The 25,558-nt window shown below is 43.0% G+C and overlaps 2 protein-coding genes across 2 annotated transcripts in view; both read right to left on the bottom strand.

The window, feature by feature from the left end:
- The window catches only part of LOC133464847 (interphotoreceptor matrix proteoglycan 2-like), a 58,014-nt gene that overhangs the window by 17,659 nt on the left and 14,797 nt on the right, over positions 1-25,558 (bottom strand). Inside the window, exons 4-9 of the mRNA XM_061747034.1 lie at positions 21,059-21,096; positions 20,459-20,505; positions 20,263-20,351; positions 17,600-17,782; positions 16,342-16,400; positions 15,833-15,853 (exon numbers count right to left, since the gene is read on the bottom strand). Of these exons, the coding sequence (XP_061603018.1) occupies positions 15,833-15,853; positions 16,342-16,400; positions 17,600-17,782; positions 20,263-20,351; positions 20,459-20,505; positions 21,059-21,096 (437 nt within the window). The remainder of the gene's footprint in view (positions 1-15,832; positions 15,854-16,341; positions 16,401-17,599; positions 17,783-20,262; positions 20,352-20,458; positions 20,506-21,058; positions 21,097-25,558) is intronic.
- On the bottom strand, positions 7,367-8,685 carry LOC133418310 (uncharacterized). Its single transcript, XM_061706884.1, has one exon. It carries the CDS (start codon positions 8,683-8,685, stop codon positions 7,810-7,812), a length of 876 nt encoding a protein of 291 aa, XP_061562868.1. The 3' UTR covers positions 7,367-7,809.

Genomic DNA, 25,558 nt, shown 5'->3' with positions numbered 1-25,558 from the left:
ACTAAAAGAGGTCCTAATATTTGCTTCCAAAGGGTAAGATTATTAGACGACATGCCATTAATGTCCATCTCTATGCTGATGATACTCAGCTGTATCTGTCATTAATGTCTCTATGCTGATGATACTCAGCTGTATCTGTCATTAATGTCTATACTGATGATACTCAGCTGTATCTGTTATTAATGTCTCTATGCTGATGATACTCAGCTGTATCTGTCATTAATGTCTATACTGATGATACTCAGCTGTATCTGTCATTAATGTCTCTATGCTGATGATACTCAGCTGTATCTGTCATTAATGTCCATCTCTATGTTGATGATACTCAGCTGTATCTGTCATTAATGTCTCTATGCTGATGATACTCAGCTGTATCTGTCATTAATGTCTCCATGTTGATGATACTCAGCTGTATCTGTCATTAATGTCTCTATGTTGATGATACTCAGCTGTATCTGTCATTAATGTCTCTATGCTGATGATACTCAGCTGTATCTTTCATTAATATCTCTATGTTGATGATACTCAGCTGTATCTGTCATTAATGTCTCTATGCTGATGATACTCAGCTGTATCTGTCATTAATGTCTCCATGTTGATGATACTCAGCTGTATCTGTCATTAATATCTCTATGTTGATGATACTCAGCTGTATCTGTCATTAATGTCTCTATGCTGATGATACTCAGCTGTATCTGTCATTAATGTCTCTATGCTGATGATACTCAGCTGTATCTTTCATTAATATCTCTATGTTGATGATACTCAGCTGTATCTGTCATTAATGTCTCTATGCTGATGATACTCAGCTGTATCTGTCATTAATATCTATGCTGATGATACTCAGCTGTATCTGTCATTAATGTCTATGCTGATGATACTCAGCTGTATCTGTCATTAATGTCTCTATGCTGATGATACTCAGCTGTATCTGTCATTAATGTCTCTATGTTGATGATACTCAGCTGTATCTGTCATTAATTTCTCTATGTTGATGATACTCAGCTGTATCTGTCATTAATATCCATCTCTATGCTGATGATACTCAGCTGTATCTGTCATTAATGTCTATGCTGATGATACTGAGCTGTATCTGTCATTAATGTCTCTATGCTGATGATACTCAGCTGTATCTGTCATTAATGTCTATGCTGATGATACTCAGCTGTATCTGTCATTAATATCCATCTCTATGTTGATGATACTCAGCTGTATCTGTCATTAATGTCTCTATGTTGATGATACTCAGCTGTATCTGTCATTAATGTCTCTATGCTGATGATACTCAGCTGTATCTGTCATTAATGTCTCTATACTGATGATACTCAGCTGTATCTGTCATTAATGTCTCCATGTTGATGATACTCAGCTGTATCTGTCATTAATGTCTCTATGCTGATGATACTCAGCTGTATCTGTCATTAATGTCTCTATACTGATGATACTCAGCTGTATCTGTCATTAATGTCTCCATGTTGATGATACTCAGCTGTATCTGTCATTAATGTCTATGCTGATGATACTCAGCTGTATCTGTCATTAATGTCTCTATGTTGATGATACTCAGCTGTATCTGTCATTAATGTCTCCATGTTGATGATACTCAGCTGTATCTGTCATTAATGTCTCTATGTTGATGATACTCAGCTGTATCTGTCATTAATGTCTCTATGTTGATGATACTCAGCTGTATCTGTCATTAATGTCTCTATGCTGATGATACTCAGCTGTATCTGTCATTAATGTCTCTATGTTGATGATACTCAGCTGTATCTGTCATTAATGTCTCTATGTTGATGATACTCAGCTGTATCTGTCATTAATGTCTCTATGCTGATGATACTCAGCTGTATCTGTCATTAATGTCTCTATGCTGATGATACTCAGCTGTATCTGTCATTAATGTCCATCTCTATGTTGATGATACTCAGCTGTATCTGTCATTAATGTCCATCTCTATGTTGATGATACTCAGCTGTATCTGTCATTAATGTCTTTATGTTGATGATACTCAGCTGTATCTGTCATTAATGTCTCTATGCTGATGATACTCAGCTGTATCTGTCATTAATGTCTCTATGCTGATGATACTCAGCTGTATCTGTCATTAATGTCTCTATGATGATGATACTCAGCTGTATCTGTCATTAATGTCTATGCTGATGATACTCAGCTGTATCTGTCATTAATGTCTCTATGATGATGATACTCAGCTGTATCTGTCATTAATGTCTCTATGATGATGATACTCAGCTGTATCTGTCATTAATGTTTATGTTGATGATACTCAGCTGTATCTGTCATTAATGTCTCTATGCTGATGATACTCAGCTGTATCTGTCATTAATGTCTATCCTGATGATACTCAGCTGTATCTGTCATTAATGTCTCTATACTGATGATACTCAGCTGCATCTGTCATTAATGTCCATCTCTATACTGATGATACTCAGCTGTATCTGTCATTAATGTCTCTATGCTGATGATACTCAGCTGTATCTGTCATTAATGTCTCTATACTGATGATACTCAGCTGTATCTGTCATTAATGTCTCTATGCTGATGATACTCAGCTGTGTCTGTCATTAATGTCCATCTCTATACTGATGATACTCAGCTGTATCTGTCATTAATGTCTCTATACTGATGATACTCAGCTGTATCTGTCATTAATGTCTCTATGCTGATTATACTCAGCTGTATCTGTCATTAATGTCCATCTCTATACTGATGATACTCAGCTGTATCTGTCATTAATGTCTCTATGCTGATGATACTCAGCTGTATCTGTCATTAATGTCTCTATACTGATGATACTCAGCTGTATCTGTCATTAATGTCTCTATGCTGATGATACTCAGCTGTGTCTGTCATTAATGTCTCTATGTTGATGATACTCAGCTGTATCTGTCATTAATGTCTCTATGTTGATGATACTCAGCTGTATCTGTCATTAATGTCTCTATGCTGATGATACTCAGCTGTATCTGTCATTAATGTCTCTATGTTGATGATACTCAGCTGTATCTGTCATTAATGTCTCTATGTTGATGATACTCAGCTGTATCTGTCATTAATGTCTCTATGCTGATGATACTCAGCTGTATCTGTCATTAATGTCTCTATGTTGATGATACTCAGCTGTATCTGTCATTAATGTATCTATGCTGATGATACTCAGCTGTATCTGTCATTAATGTCTCTATACTGATGATACTCAGCTGTATCTGTCATTAATGTCTCTATGCTGATGATACTCAGCTGTGTCTGTCATTAATGTCTCTATGTTGATGATACTCAGCTGTATCTGTCATTAATGTCTCTATGTTGATGATACTCAGCTGTATCTGTCATTAATGTCTCTATGTTGATGATACTCAGCTGTATCTGTCATTAATGTCCATCTCTATGCTGATGATACTCAGCTGTATCTGTCATTAATGTCTCTATGCTGATGATACTCAGCTGTATCTGTCATTAATGTCTCTATGCTGATGATACTCAGCTGTATCTGTCATTAATGTCTCTATGCTGATGATACTCAGTTGTATCTGTCATTAATGTCTCTATGTTGATGATACTCAGCTGTATCTGTCATTAATGTCTCTATGCTGATGATACTCAGCTGTATCTTTCATTAATGTCCATCTCTATGCTGATGATACTCAGCTGTATCTGTCATTAATGTCTATTCAATTCAATTCAATTCAATTTTATTTATATAGCGTCTAATACAACAGAGTTGTCTCTAGACGCTTTACAGAGACCCATACCCAGAACATGACCCCCGAGCAGATATTACATAAACAATGGCAGGTAAAAACTCCCATAGTGGGAGAAAAACCTTAAGCCAAACAGTGGCAAGGAAAAACTCCCCTTTAGGAGGGAAGAAACCTTGAGCAGGACCAGGCTCATCAGGGGGGACCCTCCTGCCGAGGGCCAGACTGGTGGGTCAGGGACGGCAACAGCACAGCAGGCAGGTGGAAGCAGCAACGGGATGACCGGGGGTGGGGACCGCAGGCCAGCACACAGCTCCTGAAGCTCCGGCCCAATCAGCAAGTCCCAGGTTGGGGTGCAGGGTCAGGAAAAGACTTGTGCTCCATAATGCAAGCTACAAGCCACCCACGGCCACCTGCAGGACAAAAGAGAGAAAAGGGAGGAGAAGGGGGGGGCAGCAACGGGATGACCAGGGGTGGGGACCGCAGGCCAGCACACAGCTCCCGAAGCTCCGGCCCAATCAGCAAGTCCCAGGTTGGGGTGCAGGGTCAGGGAAAGACTTGTGCTCCGTAATGCAAGCTACAAGCCACCCACGACCACCTGCAGGTTCCGGTGTCCGGCAAAGGATGCTGCAACATGGACAAAAGAGAGAAAAGGGAGGAGAAGGGGGGGCCAGCACAAGAAACTACAGGAGTGACTCTGACACACTAAAGTTTACACTACCTAGAGATTTACCAACACCAGCTAGAGGTTTACTAAACACTAACTATAGGCTTTACTAAACAGAAAGGTTTTAAGTTTAGTTTTAAAGGTGGAGGTGGAGTCAGCCTCCTTAACCCAGATTGGAAGTTGGTTCCAAAGTAATGGTGCCTGATAGCAGAACGCCCGCCCTCCAAATCTACATTTAGATACTCTAGGAACTACGAGTAAACCTGCACTCTGAGAACGGAGAGCTCTGACAGGAACATAAGGCACTATCAGGTCTTGCAAATAATGCGGAGCTAAGCCGTTTTGGGCTTTATACGCAAGTAATAAAATTTTAAATTGGATTCTGAATTTTACGGGTAACCAATGGAGCGACGCTAACACTGGAGAGACGTGGTCTCTCCTGCTAATTCCTGTCAGTACTCGTGCTGCTGCATTTTGGATCAGCTGGAGCCTATTCAGCAAATTACTTGGACATCCTGCTAACAACACATTACAGTAATCTAGTCTAGAAGATACAAACGCATGAACTAGTTTTTCTGCATCACTCTGTGAGAGGATTTTCCTAATCTTTGCAATATTACGGAGATGGAAAAAGGCTATTTTACAAACCTGATTGACATATGGTTTAAACGACAAATCCTGATCGAAAATAACACCAAGATTTCTCACAGTTGCACTGGAAGCCATCGCAACACCATCTAATCCCTTCCTAAGATGCTCTGGACCAAGAATGATAACCTCTGTTTTATCTGAATTTAGAAGCAGGAAATTTCTGGACATCCAGTCCTTGATGTCCCTAAGACATGCCTGAAGTTTAACTAACGGTTCTGTTTCATCCGGCTTCATAGACAAATAGAGCTGCGTATCATCAGCATAACAATGAAAGTGTATGCCGTGATTCTGGATTATACTTCCCAACGGCTGCATGTATAAACTGAACAAGATTGGCCCTAGCACTGAACCCTGCGGAACACCATAACAGACCCTTGACTGTTCTGAAGAAACCTCATGTACATGAACAAACTGGAACCTGTCAGATAGATATGATTTAAACCAACATAGAGCTGTCCCTTTAATCCCAACAACATGCTCTAACCTGTGCAGTAAAATGCCATGATCTATAGTGTCAAAAGCAGCACTGAGGTCCAGTAGAACCAGTATGGACACTAATCCCTTATCTGAGGCCATAAGAAGGTCATTCGTGACTCGAACAAGTGCTGTCTCTGTGCTATGATGCATTCTGAACCCTGACTGAAAGACTTCAAACAGATCATTTCTATACAAATAGTCACATAACTGGCTTGAAACTGCCTTTTCCAGAATTTTAGACACAAATGGAAGGTTGGAAATTGGTCTATAATTAGCTAAGGTGTCTGGGTCAAGAGAAGGTTTTTTAAGTAAAGGTTTAATTACTGCGACTTTGAAAACCTGTGGTACATATCCTAAACTTAGGGATAGGTTAATTTGGTCCAGTATTGTCGTACCAATAAGAGAAAAAACATGTTTGAATAGACGAGTCGGGATGGGGTCTAACATACATGTGGTTGACTTAGCTCTATTAACGAGTGAAGTCAGCTCAGGGAGGTCTATAGGATCAAAACAGTCTAGAGACAAGTCAGAGCCTAGGGAAGTCGCTAAAGCTGAAGAAACACCTACAACCGGCTGGTTGATTTCTTCTCTAATTCTCGCGATTTTACTGTTGAAGAAGCCCATAAAGTCCTCACTACTGAGAGCTGCAGGAATGCACGGCTCAACAGAGTTGTGACTCTTTGTCAGCCTGGCTACAGTGCTGAACAGAAAACGTGGGTTACTTTTGTTATCCTCTATCAGCGTTGAATAATAAGCTGTTCTGGCTTTGCGAATGGCTTTTTTATATACTATTAGAATATCTTTCCATTCACGATGAGAGTCTACAGACCTACAAGAGTACCACTTCCTTTCCATTTTACGCACGTTTTGTTTCAACATGCGGATATCTGAATTGTACCAGGGAGTTAAGCTCCTGTGGCTAGAAACCCTCCTTTTCAAAGGAGCAACTTCATCTAAAGCTGAATGCAACAAATCAGCAGTGTTACTAGCAAGGAAATCAACATCTGCAGAGGTAGAACCCAGGTCACTGGCCTCGACTACATCACTATTTCGCACTGTCGTAAGATAAGCAATGGCCTCCCTAAATTTAACAATAACTTCATCAGACAAACATCTGCTAAAATAATACCTCCTATTTTGCACTTCAACATCAACAAAATTAAATTCAAACGTTATTAAGTAATGGTCGGATAAAAGGGAGTTTACAGGTGACACCAACAGACCATCAGTTTCAACACCGTAGGTGAGAACGAGATCGAGAGTATGATTAAAACAGTGCGTCGGTTTATCCACTTTTTGTGAGATACCCATTGATTCTAGAAGAGAATCGAAGGCTAATTTAAGATTATCGCTTTCAACATCCATATGAATGTTAAAATCACCCACTATGATGAATTTATCTGTGCTGATCAATAATCCAGAAAGGAAATCTGAAAATTCAGACAAAAACTCCAGATACGCACCAGCAGGGGGCCGGTACACTACCACTAACACAACTGGCTTCTCTGATTTCCGGCTCGGAAATTTCAGACCAAGCATGAGGCTTTCAAATGTATTATAGTTGCACTTGGGTTCAATTTTTGTTTGGAGACCGGAGTTATAAATTGCTGCGACTCCTCCGCCTCGGCCCGTGCTTCTAGGAATGTGATGATTAAAGTAGCCGGGCGGAGTTGATTCATTCAAACTAACATACTCTTCCTCCTGTAACCATGTTTCTGTTAAGCAGAAAATATCACTCCTGCTCTCTGTAATTATATCATTTACTAACAGAGACTTAGAGCTTAATGATCGTATATTTAGTAGTCCGCATCTAATTTTTCGGTCTGTAATTGGTACCAAATGTGCATTGGTTTTAATTTTTTCAAGGTTATCTTGGTTAACGCCTCTATAACGCTGCACCTGGTGAACTTTTGGAGGGCGGGGAACTGCAACCACTTCTATTTTGCTAGGCACCTGGCCAGAGTCGCCAATATCATGTAATCCTACAGTTTTAGAGTCGCTAATTACATAATGCAATCCTACAGTTTTGTTGGCAGGCGTTGGTCCTTGAGAAGCAACAGATGTGTCGCTGAGCCCTTTAAGACTACCCTTCCTCCGAACCGTCACCCAGCTGCCCTGCCTGGCCGGCTGCCGGGGAGCTGCAGGGGAGCGGTTACGCTCAGCTGCTACGGGCCGGTCCGCAGAGGATTCTATCGGACTATGGTCTAGTTGGCCAAACCGGACCTCTAACTGACTAAGCCTCGCCTCCAGCCCTGTTAAACTACAGCTCTGCATCCTGGCCTGGACCCTGCATTGTCAGGGGGAGTGTCTAATAACATTGGCCAGATTTCTAGACATAAGAGCTGCACCATCCCGGGTGGGATGAATGCCGTCCCTTCTAATCAGACCGGGCTTTCCCCAGAATGTCTCCCAGTTGTCAATAAAGTCCACGTCGTTTTCTGAACACCACTGAGACAACCAGCGGCGGAGCGAGAGCATGCGACTAAACATGTCATCGCTGGTCAGATTGGGGAGGGGGCCAGAAAAACCTACGGAGTCTGACATGGTTTTGGCGAAGTTACACACCGAGACAATATTCATTCTGGTTACTTCCGACTGGCGAAGACGGGAGTCATTAGCTCCGACATTGATGATAACTTTACCATATTTACGATTACCCTTTGCCAGTAGCTTCAAATTTGCTTCTATGTCGCCCGCTCTGGCCCCCGGGATGCACCTAACTAAGGTCTCTGGAGTCGGCTTCACATGTCTGACTATGGAGTCTCCAATCACCAGGGTCGGTTTCTCAACAGATGTGTCGCTAAGTGGGGAAAATCTGTTAGACACATGAAGCGGGTGGTGGTGTTCCGTGAGCCCTTTAAGACTAGTCTTCCTCCGAACCGTCACCCAGCTGCCCTGCCTGGCCGGCTGCTCGGGAGCTGCAGGGGAGCGGTTACGCTCAGCTGCTACGGGCCGGTCCGCCGCTAGCTTAGCCTGGTTAGCTGAGGAGGCTCTCGGACTATGGTTTAGTTGGCCGAACCGGACCTCTAACTGACTGAGCCTCGCCTCCAGCCCTGCAAATAAACTACACTTTAAGCACTTACCGTCTTCACTAAAGGAGGCAGAGGAATAACTAAACATTTCACACACTGAGCAGGAAAGAGGTGAAGCGGTGGGAGCTGGAGCGGCCATGCTAAGATGCTAACGGAGGCTAACGGACAGAAAATGTATCGGTGATTGGTGACAGTGAAAGTTACGGAAGAGAAAATGAGCGAGTGTTGAAATAAAGACAGTAATGTACCAGATATAGTGCTATTTTACCAGAAAACAGTCTAAGTTTTAGATAAAAAGTCGGGAGAGATCTGAGCCTGCAACGCCGTGAGACGGCAGCAGCACAGACCGCAAACACCAGGAAGTGACGCGATGCGTGACGCAATACGTTACCCAATCAGCAAGCAAGACTGTCGTTCCGTTTCAGACTCAACACATCATCTATGCTGATGATACTCAGCTGTATTTGTCATTAATGTCTCTATACTGATGATACTCAGCTGTATCTGTCATTAATGTCTCTATGCTGATGATACTCAGCTGTATCTGTCATTAATGTCTCTATACTGATGATACTCAGCTGTATCTGTCATTAATGTCTCTATGCTGATGATACTCAGCTGTGTCTGTCATTAATGTCTCTATGCTGATGATACTCAGCTGTGTCTGTCATTAATGTCTCTATGCTGATGATACTCAGCTGTATCTGTCATTAATGTCTCTATGTTGATGATACTCAGCTGTATCTGTCATTAATGTCTATGCTGATGATACTCAGCTGTATCTGTCATTAATGTCTCTATGTTGATGATACTCAGCTGTATCTGTCATTAATGTCTCTATGCTGATGATACTCAGCTCTATCTGTCATTAATGTCTCTATGCTGATGATACTCAGCTTTATCTGTCATTAATGTCTCTATACTGATGATACTCAGCTGTATCTGTCATTAATGTCTCTATGCTGATGATACTCAGCTGTATCTGTCATTAATGTCTCTATGCTGATGATACTCAGCTGTATCTGTCATTAATGTCTCTATGCTGATGATACTGAGCTGTATCTGTCATTAATGTCTATGTTGATGATACTCAGCTGTATCTGTCATTAATGTCTCTATGTTGATGATACTCAGCTGTATCTGTCATTAATGTCTCTATGCTGATGATACTCAGCTGTATCTGTCATTAATGTCCATCTCTATGTTGATGATACTCAGCTGTATCTGTCATTAATGTCTCTATGCTGATGATACTCAGCTGTATCTGTCATTAATGTCTATGTTGATGATACTCAGCTGTATCTGTCATTAATGTCTCTATGTTGATGATACTCAGCTGTATCTGTCATTAATGTCTCTATGTTGATGATACTCAGCTGTATCTGTCATTAATGTCTCTATGCTGATGATACTCAGCTGTATATGTCATTAATGTCTCTATGTTGATGATACTCAGCTGTATCTGTCATTAATGTCTCTATGCTGATGATACTCAGCTGTATCTGTCATTAATGTCCATCTCTATGTTGATGATACTCAGCTGTATCTGTCATTAATGTCTCTATGCTGATGATACTCAGCTGTATCTGTCATTAATGTCTATGTTGATGATACTCAGCTGTATCTGTCATTAATGTCTCTATGTTGATGATACTCAGCTGTATCTGTCATTAATGTCTATGCTGATGATACTCAGCTGTATCTGTCATTAATGTCTCTATGATGATGATACTCAGCTGTATCTGTCATTAATGTCTCTATACTGATGATACTCAGCTGTATCTGTCATTAATGTCTCTATGCTGATGATACTCAGCTGTATCTGTCATTAATGTCTCTATACTGATGATACTCAGCTGTATCTGTCATTAATGTCTATGCTGATGATACTCAGCTGTATCTGTCATTAATGTCTATGTTGATGATACTCAGCTGTATCTGTCATTAATGTCTCTATACTGATGATACTCAGCTGTATCTGTCATTAATGTCTCTATGCTGATGATACTCAGCTGTATCTGTCATTAATGTCTCTATACTGATGATACTCAGCTGTATCTGTCATTAATGTCTCTATGCTGATGATACTCAGCTGTGTCTGTCATTAATGTCTCTATGCTGATGATACTCAGCTGTGTCTGTCATTAATGTCTCTATGTTGATGATACTCAGCTGTATCTGTCATTAATGTCTATGCTGATGATACTCAGCTGTATCTGTCATTAATGTCTCTATGTTGATGATACTCAGCTGTATCTGTCATTAATGTCTCTATGCTGTCTATGCAGTTTCAAGCCAGTTATGTGACTATTTGTATAGAAATGATCTGTTTGAAGTCTTTCAGTCAGGGTTCAGAATGCATCATAGCACAGAGACAGCACTTGTTCGAGTCACGAATGACCTCCTTATGGCCTCAGATAAGGGATTAGTGTCCATACTGGTTCTACTGGACCTCAGTGCTGCTTTTGACACTATAGATCATGGCATTTTACTGCACAGGTTAGAGCATGTTGTTGGGATTAAAGGGACAGCTCTATGTTGGTTTAAATCATATCTATCTGACAGGTTCCAGTTTGTTCATGTACATGAGGTTTCTTCAGAACAGTCAAGGGTCTGTTATGGTGTTCCGCAGGGTTCAGTGCTAGGGCCAATCTTGTTCAGTTTATACATGCAGCCGTTGGGAAGTATAATCCAGAATCACGGCATACACTTTCATTGTTATGCTGATGATACGCAGCTCTATTTGTCTATGAAGCCGGATGAAACAGAACCGTTAGTTAAACTTCAGGCATGTCTTAGGGACATCAAGGACTGGATGTCCAGAAATTTCCTGCTTCTAAATTCAGATAAAACAGAGGTTATCATTCTTGGTCCAGAGCATCTTAGGAAGGGATTAGATGGTGTTGCGATGGCTTCCAGTGCAACTGTGAGAAATCTTGGTGTTATTTTCGATCAGGATTTGTCGTTTAAACCATATGTCAATCAGGTTTGTAAAATAGCCTTTTTCCATCTCCGTAATATTGCAAAGATTAGGAAAATCCTCTCACAGAGTGATGCAGAAAAACTAGTTCATGCGTTTGTATCTTCTAGACTAGATTACTGTAATGTGTTGTTAGCAGGATGTCCAAGTAATTTGCTGAATAGGCTCCAGCTGATCCAAAATGCAGCAGCACGAGTACTGACAGGAATTAGCAGGAGAGACCACGTCTCTCCAGTGTTAGCGTCGCTCCATTGGTTACCCGTAAAATTCAGAATCCAATTTAAAATTTTATTACTTGCGTATAAAGCCCAAAACGGCTTAGCTCCGCATTATTTGCAAGACCTGATAGTGCCTTATGTTCCTGTCAGAGCTCTCCGTTCTCAGAGTGCAGGTTTACTCGTAGTTCCTAGAGTATCTAAATGTAGATTTGGAGGGCGGGCGTTCTGCTATCAGGCACCATTACTTTGGAACCAACTTCCAATCTGGGTTAAGGAGGCTGACTCCACCTCCACCTTTAAAACTAAACTTAAAACCTTTCTGTTTAGTAAAGCCTATAGTTAGTGTTTAGTAAACCTCTAGCTGGTGTTGGTAAATCTCTAGGTAGTGTAAACTTTAGTGTGTCAGAGTCGCTCCTGTAGTTTCTTGTGCTGGCCCCCCCTTCTCCTCCCTTTTCTCTCTTTTGTCCATGTTGCAGCATCCTTTGCCGGACACCGGAACCTGCAGGTGGTCGTGGGTGGCTTGTAGCTTGCATTACGGAGCACAAGTCTTTCCCTGACCCTGCACCCCAACCTGGGACTTGCTGATTGGGCCGGAGCTTCGGGAGCTGTGTGCTGGCCTGCGGTCCCCACCCCTGGTCATCCCGTTGCTGCCCCCCCCTTCTCCTCCCTTTTCTCTCTTTTGTCCTGCAGGTGGCCGTGGGTGGCTTGTAGCTTGCATTACGGAGCACAAGTCTTTTCCTGACCCTGCACCCCAACCTGGGACTTGCTGATTGGGCCGGAGCTTCGGGAGCTGTGTGCTGGCCTGCGGTCCCCACCCCCGGTCATCCCGTTGCTGCTTCCACCTGCCTGCTGTGCTGTTGCCGTCCCTGACCCACCAGTCTGGCCCTCGGCAGGAGGGTCCCCCCTGATGAGCCTGGTCCTGCTCAAGGTTTCTTCCCTCCTAAAGGGGAGTTTTTCCTTGCCACTGTTTGGCTTAAGGTTTTTCTCCCACTAGGGGAGTTTTTTACCTGCCATTGTTTATGTAATATCTGCTCGGGGGTCATGTTCTGGGTATGGGTCTCTGTAAAGCGTCTAGAGACAACTCTGTTGTATTAGACGCTATATAAATAAAATTGAATTGAATTGAATTGAATGCTGATGATACTCAGCTCTATCTGTCATTAATGTCTCTATGCTGATGATACTCAGCTGTATCTGTCATTAATGTCTCTATACTGATGATACTCAGCTGTATCTGTCATTAATGTCTCTATGCTGATGATACTCAGCTGTATCTGTCATTAATGTCTCTATGTTGATGATACTGAGCTGTATCTGTCATTAATGTCTATCTTGATGATACTCAGCTGTATCTGTCATTAATGTCTCTATGTTGATGATACTCAGCTGTATCTGTCATTAATGTCTCTATGCTGATGATACTCAGCTGTATCTGTCATTAATGTCCATCTCTATGTTGATGATACTCAGCTGTATCTGTCATTAATGTCTCTATGCTGATGATACTCAGCTGTATCTGTCATTAATGTCTATGTTGATGATACTCAGCTGTATCTGTCATTAATGTCTCTATGTTGATGATACTCAGCTGTATCTGTCATTAATGTCTCTATGTTGATGATACTCAGCTGTATCTGTCATTAATGTCTCTATGCTGATGATACTCAGCTGTATCTGTCATTAATGTCTCTATGCTGATGATACTCAGCTGTATATGTCATTAATGTCTCTATGTTGATGATACTCAGCTGTATCTGTCATTAATGTCTCTATGCTGATGATACTCAGCTGTATCTGTCATTAATGTCCATCTCTATGTTGATGATACTCAGCTGTATCTGTCATTAATGTCTCTATGCTGATGATACTCAGCTGTATCTGTCATTAATGTCTATGTTGATGATACTCAGCTGTATCTGTCATTAATGTCTCTATGCTGATGATACTCAGCTGTATCTGTCATTAATGTCTCTATGTTGATGATACTCAGCTGTATCTGTCATTAATGTCTCTATGCTGATGATACTCAGCTGTATCTGTCATTAATGTCCATCTCTATGCTGATGATACTCAGCTGTATCTGTCATTAATGTCCATCTCTATGCTGATGATACTCAGCTGTATCTGTCATTAATGTCCATCTCTATGCTGATGATACTCAGCTGTATCTGTCATTAATGTCCATCTCTATGTTGATGATACTCAGCTGTATCTGTCATTAATGTCTCTATGCTGATGATACTCAGCTGTATCTGTCATTAATGTCTCTATGCTGATGATACTCAGCTGTATCTGTCATTAATGTCTCTATGCTGATGATACTCAGCTGTATCTGTCATTAATGTCCATCTCTATGCTGATGATACTCAGCTGTATCTGTCATTAATGTCCATCTCTATGTTGATGATACTCAGCTGTATCTGTCATTAATGTCTCTATGTTGATGATACTCAGCTGTATCTGTCATTAATGTCTCTATGCTGATGATACTCAGCTGTATCTGTCATTAATGTCTCTATGTTGATGATACTCAGCTGTATCTGTCATTAATGTCTCTATACTGATGATACTCAGCTGTATCTGTCATTAATGTCTCTATGCTGATGATACTCAGCTGTATCTGTCATTAATGTCTCTATACTGATGATACTAGGCTGTATCTGTCATTAATGTCTCTATGTTGATGATACTCAGCTGTATCTGTCATTAATGTCTCTATACTGATGATACTCAGCTGTATCTGTCATTAATGTCTCTATGCTGATGATACTCAGCTGTATCTGTCATTAATGTCTCTATGTTGATGATACTCAGCTGTATCTGTCATTAATGTCTCTATGTTGATGATACTCAGCTGTATGTGTCATTAATGTCCATCTCTATGCTGATTATACTCAGCTGTATCTGTCATTAATGTCTATGCTGATGATACTCAGCTGTATCTGTCATTAATGTCTCTATGCTGATGATACTCAGCTGTATCTGTCATTAATGTCTCTATGTTGATGATACTCAGCTGTATCTGTCATTAATGTCTCTATGCTGATGATACTCAGCTGTATCTGTCATTAATGTCTCTATGTTGATGATACTCAGCTGTATCTGTCATTAATGTCTCTATGCTGATGATACTCAGCTGTATCTGTCATTAATGTCTCTATGCTGATGATACTCAGCTGTATCTGTCATTAATGTCTCTATGTTGATGATACTCAGCTGTATCTGTCATTAATGTCTATGTTGATGATACTCAGCTGTATCTGTCATTAATGTCTCTATGCTGATGATACTCAGCTGAATCTGTCATTAATGTCTCTATGCTGATGATACTCAGCTGTATCTGTCATTAATGTCTATGCTGATGATACTCAGCTGTATCTGTCATTAATGTCTCTATGCTGATGATACTCAGCTGTATCTGTCATTAATGTCTCTATGCTGATGATACTCAGCTGTATCTGTCATTAATGTCTCTATGTTGATGATACTCAGCTGTATCTGTCATTAATGTCTCTATGTTGATGATACTCAGCTGTATCTGTCATTAATGTCTCTATGTTGATGATACTCAGCTGTATCTGTCATTAATGTCTCTATGCTGATGATACTCAGCTGTATCTGTATTTAATGTCTCTATGCTGATGATACTCAGCTGTATCTGTCATTAATGTCCATCTCTATGCTGATGATACTCAGCTGTATCTGTCATTAATGTCTCTATGTTGATGATACTCAGCTGTATCTGTCATTAATGTCCATCTCTATGCTGATGATACTCAGCTGTATCTGTCATTAATGTCTCTATGTTGATGATACTCAGCTGTATCTGTCATTAATGTCTCTATGCTGATGATACTCAGCTCTATCTGTCATTAATGTCCATCTCTATGGTGATGATACTCAGTTATTCCTGTCCATGAAACCAGGGGAGACCAACCCGTTGGACAGACTACAACCATGCTCCCTTTGACCAAGTTAAAAACAAAGGTCTGTGATTTGTTTTTAACTTGAAGTATTTGGATTTTTGCGGCCGTAACCACGTTAATCCTGTAAAGATAAAACTCCAGATGTAGTTTCCTGTCACTCACCCTCCAGCATCCTGCCTCTCGCTGGCATGGAGGAGAAAAGAGGAAGGTGTTAAAGTACGAGACGAGGACAGATGACACCATGATGATGAGAGGAATGATGGGACAGGAATCAATGACACATTTACATTGAGTATCATATTATTTCTGTCTGGTAATCTACAATCTATGGTATTTGACACCATAACAATACTGTGCATCGCGATGGAATGAGAGAAAGATATACAGTCAGTTTTTCTTGATTTAAGGACAAAACATTACACAATTCAATTAAAATAATAAAAATGATAAATAAATAAATGAAAATTATTAAGTAATTTAATAATTAAGTATTAAAGCTACACAGTATAAATTAAAAAAAATAGATGAAGAAAAAGAAGAAAAAAAAACAACAAAAAAAGCAACCCCCCTCCCCCCAAAACCCCAAAGAAAAAGTAAACAAATAAATAAAAAGGAAGAAAAAAGAGGAGATGAAATGCCCCCCATGTCCTGGTGTTGCATCCCAGACCTACCTGATCCCCAGAACACTGATGGATTTAAATCCTGGAAGTTTGTCAAAAACATGCAGCATCTGCAAAAAACAACAAACATTTTAGAATGGGAAAGTTAAGCATCCTCGTCATCCTCATCATCCTCATCATCCTCTTCATCCTCGTCATCCTCATCATCCCATCCTGACCCATCCCTAACCCTAACCCTTGAGTCTGAGCTGACGAGCTCTGACAGCAGATACAGCCCCCCCCGTGTAAGACCAATAGATACAAGCACCTTCATTCCACAATCAGTCAAACTTATCAATGAGCTCCCCGAGTGGTTAGAGAGGAAGAGGAGGCTGAGATCAGCCGGACACGTGGATTGTTTAACAACTGCTGCTGCATCGTGTACAGGAAGGTTAACAATACTGATGATACCAGCATCAGTTTTAACAATTTGCACAAATTTATTGTTTTGCAATTGTGTCTGCACAAGCCTCCGTTAAAGTTGATGTGTTTAATGTGCCGTCTGTGTCTGTCTGAACTGCAGCATTGTGGCTTTTACACCGAGACCAATTTCTCCCGCGGGAGAAAACCTAACCTATCCTCGTCATCCTCTTCATCGGGAACGGGAATTAGCCACGCTGTCCAACGGCATCAGCTTAATTAACTTTGGTTGGAGCGAGAGAAGCCCTCATGGATGGAACCTTCACTCATGTCTATCTTTAACCTTCACTAATGTCTATCTTTAACCGAGTTAAGCAGCTGTTTGCTCTGGTGACATAACGCTCTTAGAGAGTCGGCTACTTCCTGCTGGGAATCACGTGCAGCTAGGAACCAGGCGTTAGCCGCTAACGGTTCTAAATGGCTCTGGCCCACCCACATCACTCACTGGTCCTCCCGGCCAACTTTGATCAAAATACATGTTTCACATAAACATATTCTAAAAAATTACACGAGAAAAGGTATAAATATAAACGTGATTTGTTGTTGACTTGTGTTCAGCCTTTATTTTATTTTTTATTCTGATTAAAACGGAACCTTTGACCCGGGTGGGATCCTGACGGACCAGACGGTGGTGTCGGTTCGGACCAGACCTTTGGCTTACTGACACTAACCTCCTAAACATCTACTTCTATCTGCACACCGTCCCGATGATGGTGTTTCAGAGGATTAAGAACGTACTACTACCTTTTGCAGATTACTTTATGCTGTTCTAGTTTTTAGCGAGAGGTATGAATAGGTTCAAAAGATATCCATTAAAACTCGGTATGTAGTCAGGTAGAAGGAGTCCCACCTGGTCCTGCAGGTGCTGGGCCAGGTCCACGTACTGGGGCGAGTCCGGGTCGTCCAGCAGCTCCCGGTAGCTCGGATCCACCAGGTCGATGCTGAACTCCACCACATGCACCATCAGGCTCTCCGGCACCGCGTTGGGCAGCTCTCCGTCCCGGAGGACGGAGACGTTGAGGAGCTCCGAGTCCTGGAGGATGAGAACCACAGGTAAAGCTAGCAGCCTAACCCAACCCTAACCTTAACCCTAACCCAACCCTAACCTTAACCTTAACCCTAACCCTAACCTTAACCCTAACCCTAACCTTAACCCTAACCCTAACCCTAACCCCCTAACCCTAACCCAACCCTAACCTTAACCTTAACCCTAACCTTAACCCTAACCCTAACCCTAACCTTAACCCTAACCCTAACCCCAACCCTAACCCTAACCCTAACCCTAACCCTAACGTAAACCCCAAATCCTAACCTGAACCCTAACCCAAACCTTAACCTATACCCCAAATTCTAACCCTTTTGACGAAAAACCCCTCACCTTAATCTCTCCTCTCTGAACTATCACCCCCCCCCTTCTAAAACTCACAACTCTCCTCTCAAAGTGCACCCACTAGCCACATACGAAGACACCGGATCCTCCATAATCCGACTGCACACATAAGGGGTACCCAGTGACCTTGATACACCATACAGCACATCTCAGAAAGAAACTCTGAAACTCACTCAGAGGTCCCGCACCATACGCCACTGACAAAGTACTTTAGTGCATACGGATCTCTACTGGATGTACGAGTGAGAGTGCAACACTACCTTCTGCAATCTCTGGAACCGCTAACGAGCGTTAGGAGGCAGTAGCGTATTGGTTCCCCTCAGGGGGCCATAATCACAAACCTAACCCTAAACCCTAACCCTAACCCTAACCCTAACCCTCAGGGGGCCGTAATCACTAACCTAACCCTAACCTAAACCCTTATCCTAACCCTAGCCCGGGGCAGCTGTGGTGCTAACAACCACCACCTGCACCAGCAGGCTCTCCGGCACCGCGTTGGGGAGCTCCGCGTCCTGAAGGACGAGAACCACAGAACCACAGTCAGCAGGAAGCTAAAGCTAGCAGCCCGGGGTAGCTGTGGAGCTAAGGGGCCTCATCCTGAATGCATTTGCCAGGTCCGGCCACAAGACTGACAGGTTGCCTTTGTTTTCTCTGGCCTCCTGAATCAACTGTGTCACCACACCAGTGTGTTCCAGACATCCTGGCCTTTCTGGACAGATGTGTCAATAGAGGTGTTGTTTGTCAGGTAGGTGCACAGCCGCCTGGAAACAGCACTGAAGAAAATCTTCACCTCAACACACAGCAAGGAGATGATACGGAACTGGTCTAGCTGAGAGGAGAATCCAAACCCCTTCAGCCACTCTCCACTGCCCCTCCCCTTCTCCAGAAGACTCGCAGGATTTTAACCAGACGCAGCAGGAGTTCAGGACAGTTCTCGTACACTTTGTAAGAAGTGCCACTTGGTCCTGGAGCAGAGCTTGCCCTAGCTTTGCGGACAACCTCCCTGATTTCCTTAAGCTGCAGCTCCGACATGTCGACCTGCAGCTCTGGTTCAGGGGGTCAATGAGGTGGTTGCACTTTCCCAGCTCCTGCTCTCTGGCGGGGTCGCTGTACGTCTCTTTCAGATGTTGGTCTATTTCTTCCTGCGAGGAGACCAGTGTAATGGGAAATTTTGGTATAACATACGTTTTGTCTTGTATGCTTTAAGACTAAAGCACTATCCGGTTTTCAAGTGAACCTTCCTAATGCTGACAATTTATGTGGCCTTATCAGGGGCAGGAAGAAATATCCACACAGAGCAGGCCCGAGGTCAAGCTCCTTTCACACAGTGTTTGTGGAAAGTGGAGCCAGGCATGATGTCAGGGTGCCATATTTTGTCTTTTGTTTTAATCTTGCTGAAACTATAAGATAGCGTGTCTCTAAACATCTTCAGCTCACTCAGGACTGACTGCTCGTCTGATCGGTTGTACTGTCTGACTCCATTCATGAATGCTTTTATTAAAACTCAAGAAAGACAGCTGACGTGTCTAGACATTCTTCTTTGAACACTTTATTGAACGAACAACAATTTTTGCCACCACACCAGTTTGCCACTGCGTTTCTGCCACAGTAAGTCCTTAGTGAATTGAACGGGTTGACGGTTTGCCTGCCCTTTCACGCCGCCTCCTGCAATGCCACTCAGCCTGACAGAGAACTCTGATGTTTTTTGGGAGGATGAACATTAGCCGGGCTAGGCCAGTGCGTTCCTCTGGTCATGCCGCCTCGTACTGAGACTTCAGTGATTTCATCTCCTGCCTGATGTTGTGGATTCTTACAGCTCTCCGGTTCCTTAAGTAAGATGTTAATTAAGCTTTTCTTCTCCTCCTCCTCGCCGAACCGTTCAGCTGCAATATTATTACGGAATACATTTCACCAGCGGGCGGCGCATTTAAAATACTGGACGAGATGACAACTTCACACTATATTACCCACAATGCTGTGCACACTCTATCCTACCACAGGGCACCGTCTCCGTCAGATCCCTAACCCTAGACCTGTACAGGTTCCTATGGTTGTAAGTTTACCTGTACAGGTTCCTATGGTTGTAAGTTTACCTGTACATGTTACTATGGTTGTAAGTTTACCTGTACAGGTTCCTGGGGGGTTCCCGGGGGGGCGGGGCTAGCAATGATGTCAGAGTTAGCCGGAGCAGTCGTTAGCTCGGCAGCTGGACCTTCAACGAGAGGATTTCAGTCAGAGTTAATCCCAAAAAACTTCCAGATGGAAACCCCTTCATAGATGTTCAAATGAAGAAAACTTTCAAATGAAGAACATTCGTACCTGCGACCTCCGGGAGCTTCTGAGCCGGAACCGGAGTCACCACGACTCTGGGGAGGAACAAACATCACATTTATGGTTAATATCTAACAGTTCTCAGGACAAACATCATGAAGGTCCAGCAGCTCCTCTAGCAGGGCTGTTTCTAGGTTTGTATGTTCAGTTAAACTCTGTTAAACTGAAGTCTAAACTGAAGACATTCATCTGCTGACTTTGAGCAAGAAAATGGACGGATTTGAGGATCTGAAGTTCAAATTCAAGAAGGACTAATAAACCTGCTTTACTGCAACCTGACATGTTAGGACTATTTAAGGAGCCTCTACAAAGATCTACATTGCTGATTTCATGAGCTTTGACTTCCAAGTATGGACAGAAGCACAATTACTTACATGTTGCCTGGGAAACAAAAGCAACCTAGAGAACCCTGCAGAGCAATCAGAAAGATCCAGAAGGCCATTGTTCAGATCTGCTGTTTTAAACTGGTTAGGGTTATTTGAACTTCAGATCCACAAAACTGCCCATTTATTTCTTCTTAAAGTTAAATGAACACCAGGGATCATCTAAAATCTAAAACGGTCCTTACCAGGGGTTTTAGAGTCTTACCGAGATGGAGGTTGTCGGTCCTTGATCCGGTTTATCCTCTGGAAAGACAAAACAAACCGTCATCCCAGCGTTAGAATGGAAACACATTCATACATGACATCAGTTCCACCTCCGTCGTTGAGTCAGACTGATGCTGATCTTCTGGAGGAATCAGAACCTTCTTTATCTCTCTAGTTTCCTCCTGGACCCCCTGGTGTCGGCACCAGTGGTGTATCTCCTACACAACCTTCATCATCTGATCCCAACACACTTCTGGTCCCAACACACTTCTGGTCCCAACACACTTCTGGTATCAACACACTTCTGGTCCCAACACACTTCTGGTCCCAACACACTTCTGGTATCAACACACTTCTGGTATCAACACACTTCTGGTCCCAACACACTTCTGGTATCAACACACTTCTGGTCCCAACACACTTCTGGTCCCAACACACTTCTGGTATCAACACACCTCTGGTATCAACACACTTCTGGCATCAACACACTTCTGGTATCAACACACTTCTGGTCCCAACACACTTCTGGTATCAACACACTTCTGGTCCCAACACACTTCTGGTCCCAACACACTTCTGGTATCAACACACTTCTGGTATCAACACACTTCTGGTCCCAACACACTTCTGGTATCAACACACTTCTGGTATGAACACACTTCTGGTATCAACACACTTCTGGTATCAACACACTTCTGGTATCAACACACTTCTGGTTCCAACACACTTCTGGTATCAACACACTTCTGGTATCAACACACTTCTGGTATCAACACACTTCTGGTCCCAACACACTTCTGGTATCAACACACTTCTGGTATCAACACACTTCTGGTCCCAACACACTTCTGGTCCCAACACACTTCTGGTATCAACACACTTCTGGTATCAACACACTTCTGGTCCCAACACACTTCTGGTCCCAACACACTTCTGGTATCAACACACTTCTGGTCCCAACACACTTCTGGTCCCAACACACTTCTGGTATCAACACACTTCTGGTATCAACACACTTCTGGTCCCAACACACTTCTGGTCCCAACACACTTCTGGTCCCAACACACTTCTGGTCCCAACACACTTCTGGTCCCAACACACTTCTGGTCCCAACACACTTCTGGTATCAACACACTTCTGGTCCCAACACACTTCTGGTCCCAACACACTTCTGGTATCAACACACTTCTGGTATCAACACACTTCTGGTCCCAACACACTTCTGGTATCAACACACTTCTGGTATCAACACACTTCTGGTCCCAACACACTTCTGGTCCCAACACACTTCTGGTATCAACACACTTCTGGTATCAACACACTTCTGGTATGAACACACTTCTGGTCCCAACACACTTCTGGTATCAACACACTTCTGGTATCAACACACTTCTGGTATCAACACACTTCTGGTATCAACACACTTCTGGTATCAACACACTTCTGGTATCAACACACTTCTGGTCCCAACACACTTCTGGTATCAACACACTTCTGGTCCCAACACACTTCCCTCCCAACACACTTCTGGTATCAACACACTTCTGGTATGAACACACTTCTGGTCCCAACACACTTCTGGTCCCTACACACTTCTGGTATCAACACACTTCTGGTATCAACACACTTCTGGTATCAACACACTTCTGGTCCCATCACACTTCTGGTCCCAACACACTTCTGGTATCAACACACTTCTGGTCCCAACACACTTCTGGTCCCAACACACTTCTGGTCCCAACACACTTCTGGTCCCAACACACTTCTGGTCCCAACACACTTCTGGTATCAACACACTTCCCTCCCAACACACTTCTGGTCCCAACACACTTCTGGTATCAACACACTTCTGGTATCAACACACTTCTGGTATCAACACACTTCTGGTCCCAACACACTTCTGGTATCAACACACTTCTGGTCCCAACACACTTCTGGTATCAACACACTTCTGGTCCCAACACACTTCTGGTATCAACACACTTCTGGTCCCAACACACTTCTGGTATCAACACACTTCTGGTCCCAACACACTTCTGGTCCCAACACACTTCTGGTATCAACACACTTCTGGTATCAACAAACTTCTGGTCCCAACACACTTCTGGTCCCAACACACTTCTGGTCCCAACAAACTTCTGGTATCAACACACTTCTGGTCCCAACAAACTTCTGGTATCAACACACTTCTGGTCCCAACAAACTTCTGGTATCAACACACTTCTGGTATCAACACACTTCTGGTATCAACAAACTTCTGGTATCAACACACTTCTGGTCCCAACACACTTCTGGTCCCAACACACTTCTGGTATCAACACACTTCTGGTATCAACAAACTTCTGGTATCAACACACTTCTGGTCCCAACACACTTCTGGTCCCAACACACTTCTGGTCCCAACACACTTCTGGTCCCAACACACTTCTGGTCCCAACAAACTTCTGGTATCAACACACTTCTGGTCCCAACACACTTCTGGTCCCAACACACTTCTGGTATCAACAAACTTCTGGTATCAACACACTTCTGGTCCCAACACACTTCTGGTATCAACACACTTCTGGTATCAACACACTTCTGGTATCAACACACTTCTGGTATCAACACACTTCTGGTCCCAACACACTTCTGGTCCCAACACACTTCTGGTCCCAACAAACTTCTGGTATCAACACACTTCTGGTCCCAACACACTTCTGGTCCCAACAAACTTCTGGTATCAACACACTTCTGGTCCCAACACACTTCTGGTCCCAACACACTTCTGGTATCAACACACTTCTGGTATCAACACACTTCTGGTCCCAACACACTTCTGGTATCAACACACTTCTGGTATCAACACACTTCTGGTCCCAACACACTTCTGGTCCCAACACACTTCTGGTATCAACACACTTCTGGTCCCAACAAACTTCTGGTATCAACACACTTCTGGTATCAACACACTTCTGGTCCCAACACACTTCTGGTCCCAACACACTTCTGGTCCCAACACACTTCTGGTCCCAACACACTTCTGGTCCCACCCCGGTCAGGGGTTCGACTCCTGATGGTTTAACTGCTCCTGCAAACATCTCATGTAGCCATCCTGCTAGCTTCTCCCTCACTCCCCCAGTCGGCAGCGAGCTGTCAGGGTTTGACATTTCCTGTTTTATTTTGAAGCCCATGACCTTGTGTTTCAGTTCGGTCTTGAGCTTCCTGTTTCCCATCAGTCCTGACCGTCGTCACCTGTGTCTCGTTAACCCTTGTGTATATCTAGTCTGGTCGTTCCTGCTCCTGGCTGCTCCAGACTGTTTCTACCTCCATGTTCTCCTCGTCAGGTTTTCATAGGTTTTTGATTCTTGTTTTAAGTTCTGTTTTTTTTTAAATCCTGCTCAGCAACGCTTTTGGTTTTGTTTTTGTGAATAAATCACAGTTTTTTGAGAACTCCTGCGTCTGGGTCCTCACTAAAACCATGACAATTTCTTTGAAAAGTGCCCTCAGTTTGTTGTGAATTGGTGTTTGTTATGGTTACGGTTTGTTAATTTAAAGGTACAAACGGTTTGTTTCCGTTCAGATGATCAGAACTCCAGCGGACCTCTCCACTTCCTTCCTGGAGTTTAGAGAATGTTCCCCACTGAGTGAGGTTTGTGATGGTTCCTCACCCTGGTTATCAGACTCAGGTTTTCCTGTCCTGGAGTTTAGAGTTTAGAGGTAGAAAGGTTCCTCAGGGAGCTTTTTTGATCATGACGGTTCCTCACCCTGGTTAATAAACTCAGATGTTCCTCGGAGCTGCTGAAGTTCCTAGCCTGGAGTTTAGAGGTAGAAATGTGATGTTTCTCACCCTGGTTATCAGACTCAGATGTTCCTGTCCTGGAGTTTGGTGTTTAGAAGTATAAATGTGATGGTTCTCACCCTGGTTATCAGACTCAGATGTTCCTCAGAGGCACTAAAGTTCCTCGCCTGGAGTTTAGAGGTAGAAATGTTACTCCCTGAGGGAAGTTTGATCGTGTTACTGTCACAGTTTCACAGTGTAGGATAGGTTTTTTTTACTGTTTAACTCACTCCCCTGTTTTTCCAGATCCTGCCACCCTAATCAGCCAGAGATCCACTCATTCCCTTCACCTGTGCTTCCCCACCCAGCTCCACACCTGGTTTCCCTCATCAGCAGTTCCCCTCATATACCGGCCCATTTCCTCATACCAGTTGCCAGATTGTCGTGTGTTTTTGCCTCGCTTTCCAGCCTTCATATCCTGTTCTGTTTCTGCCTGCCTGTCTTTGACCCTGCCTGATTCCGGTTTATGGATTTTTGCCTGCCCGTTTTGGTTTTGTTTGCCTGATCTGCCTGACTACCCGGTTTGACCCCTGCCTGCCTTTTGACAAGGATTAAAGCCTCTTGGACTCTGATCCTGCCTGGTGTTGTGCATTTGGGTTCTCTGTCCTGTCTGAGCCGTGACAGTTACGGTTCCTCACCCTGGTAATTAAACTCAGATGTTCCTCAGAGCTGCTGAAGTTC

The sequence above is a fragment of the Cololabis saira genome, chromosome 18 (assembly GCF_033807715.1).
Source record: "Cololabis saira isolate AMF1-May2022 chromosome 18, fColSai1.1, whole genome shotgun sequence".
Taxonomy (NCBI): domain Eukaryota; kingdom Metazoa; phylum Chordata; class Actinopteri; order Beloniformes; family Belonidae; genus Cololabis; species Cololabis saira.
The sequence above is the reverse complement of the archived record's forward strand: the minus strand, read 5'-3'. Positions and strand labels throughout refer to the sequence as shown.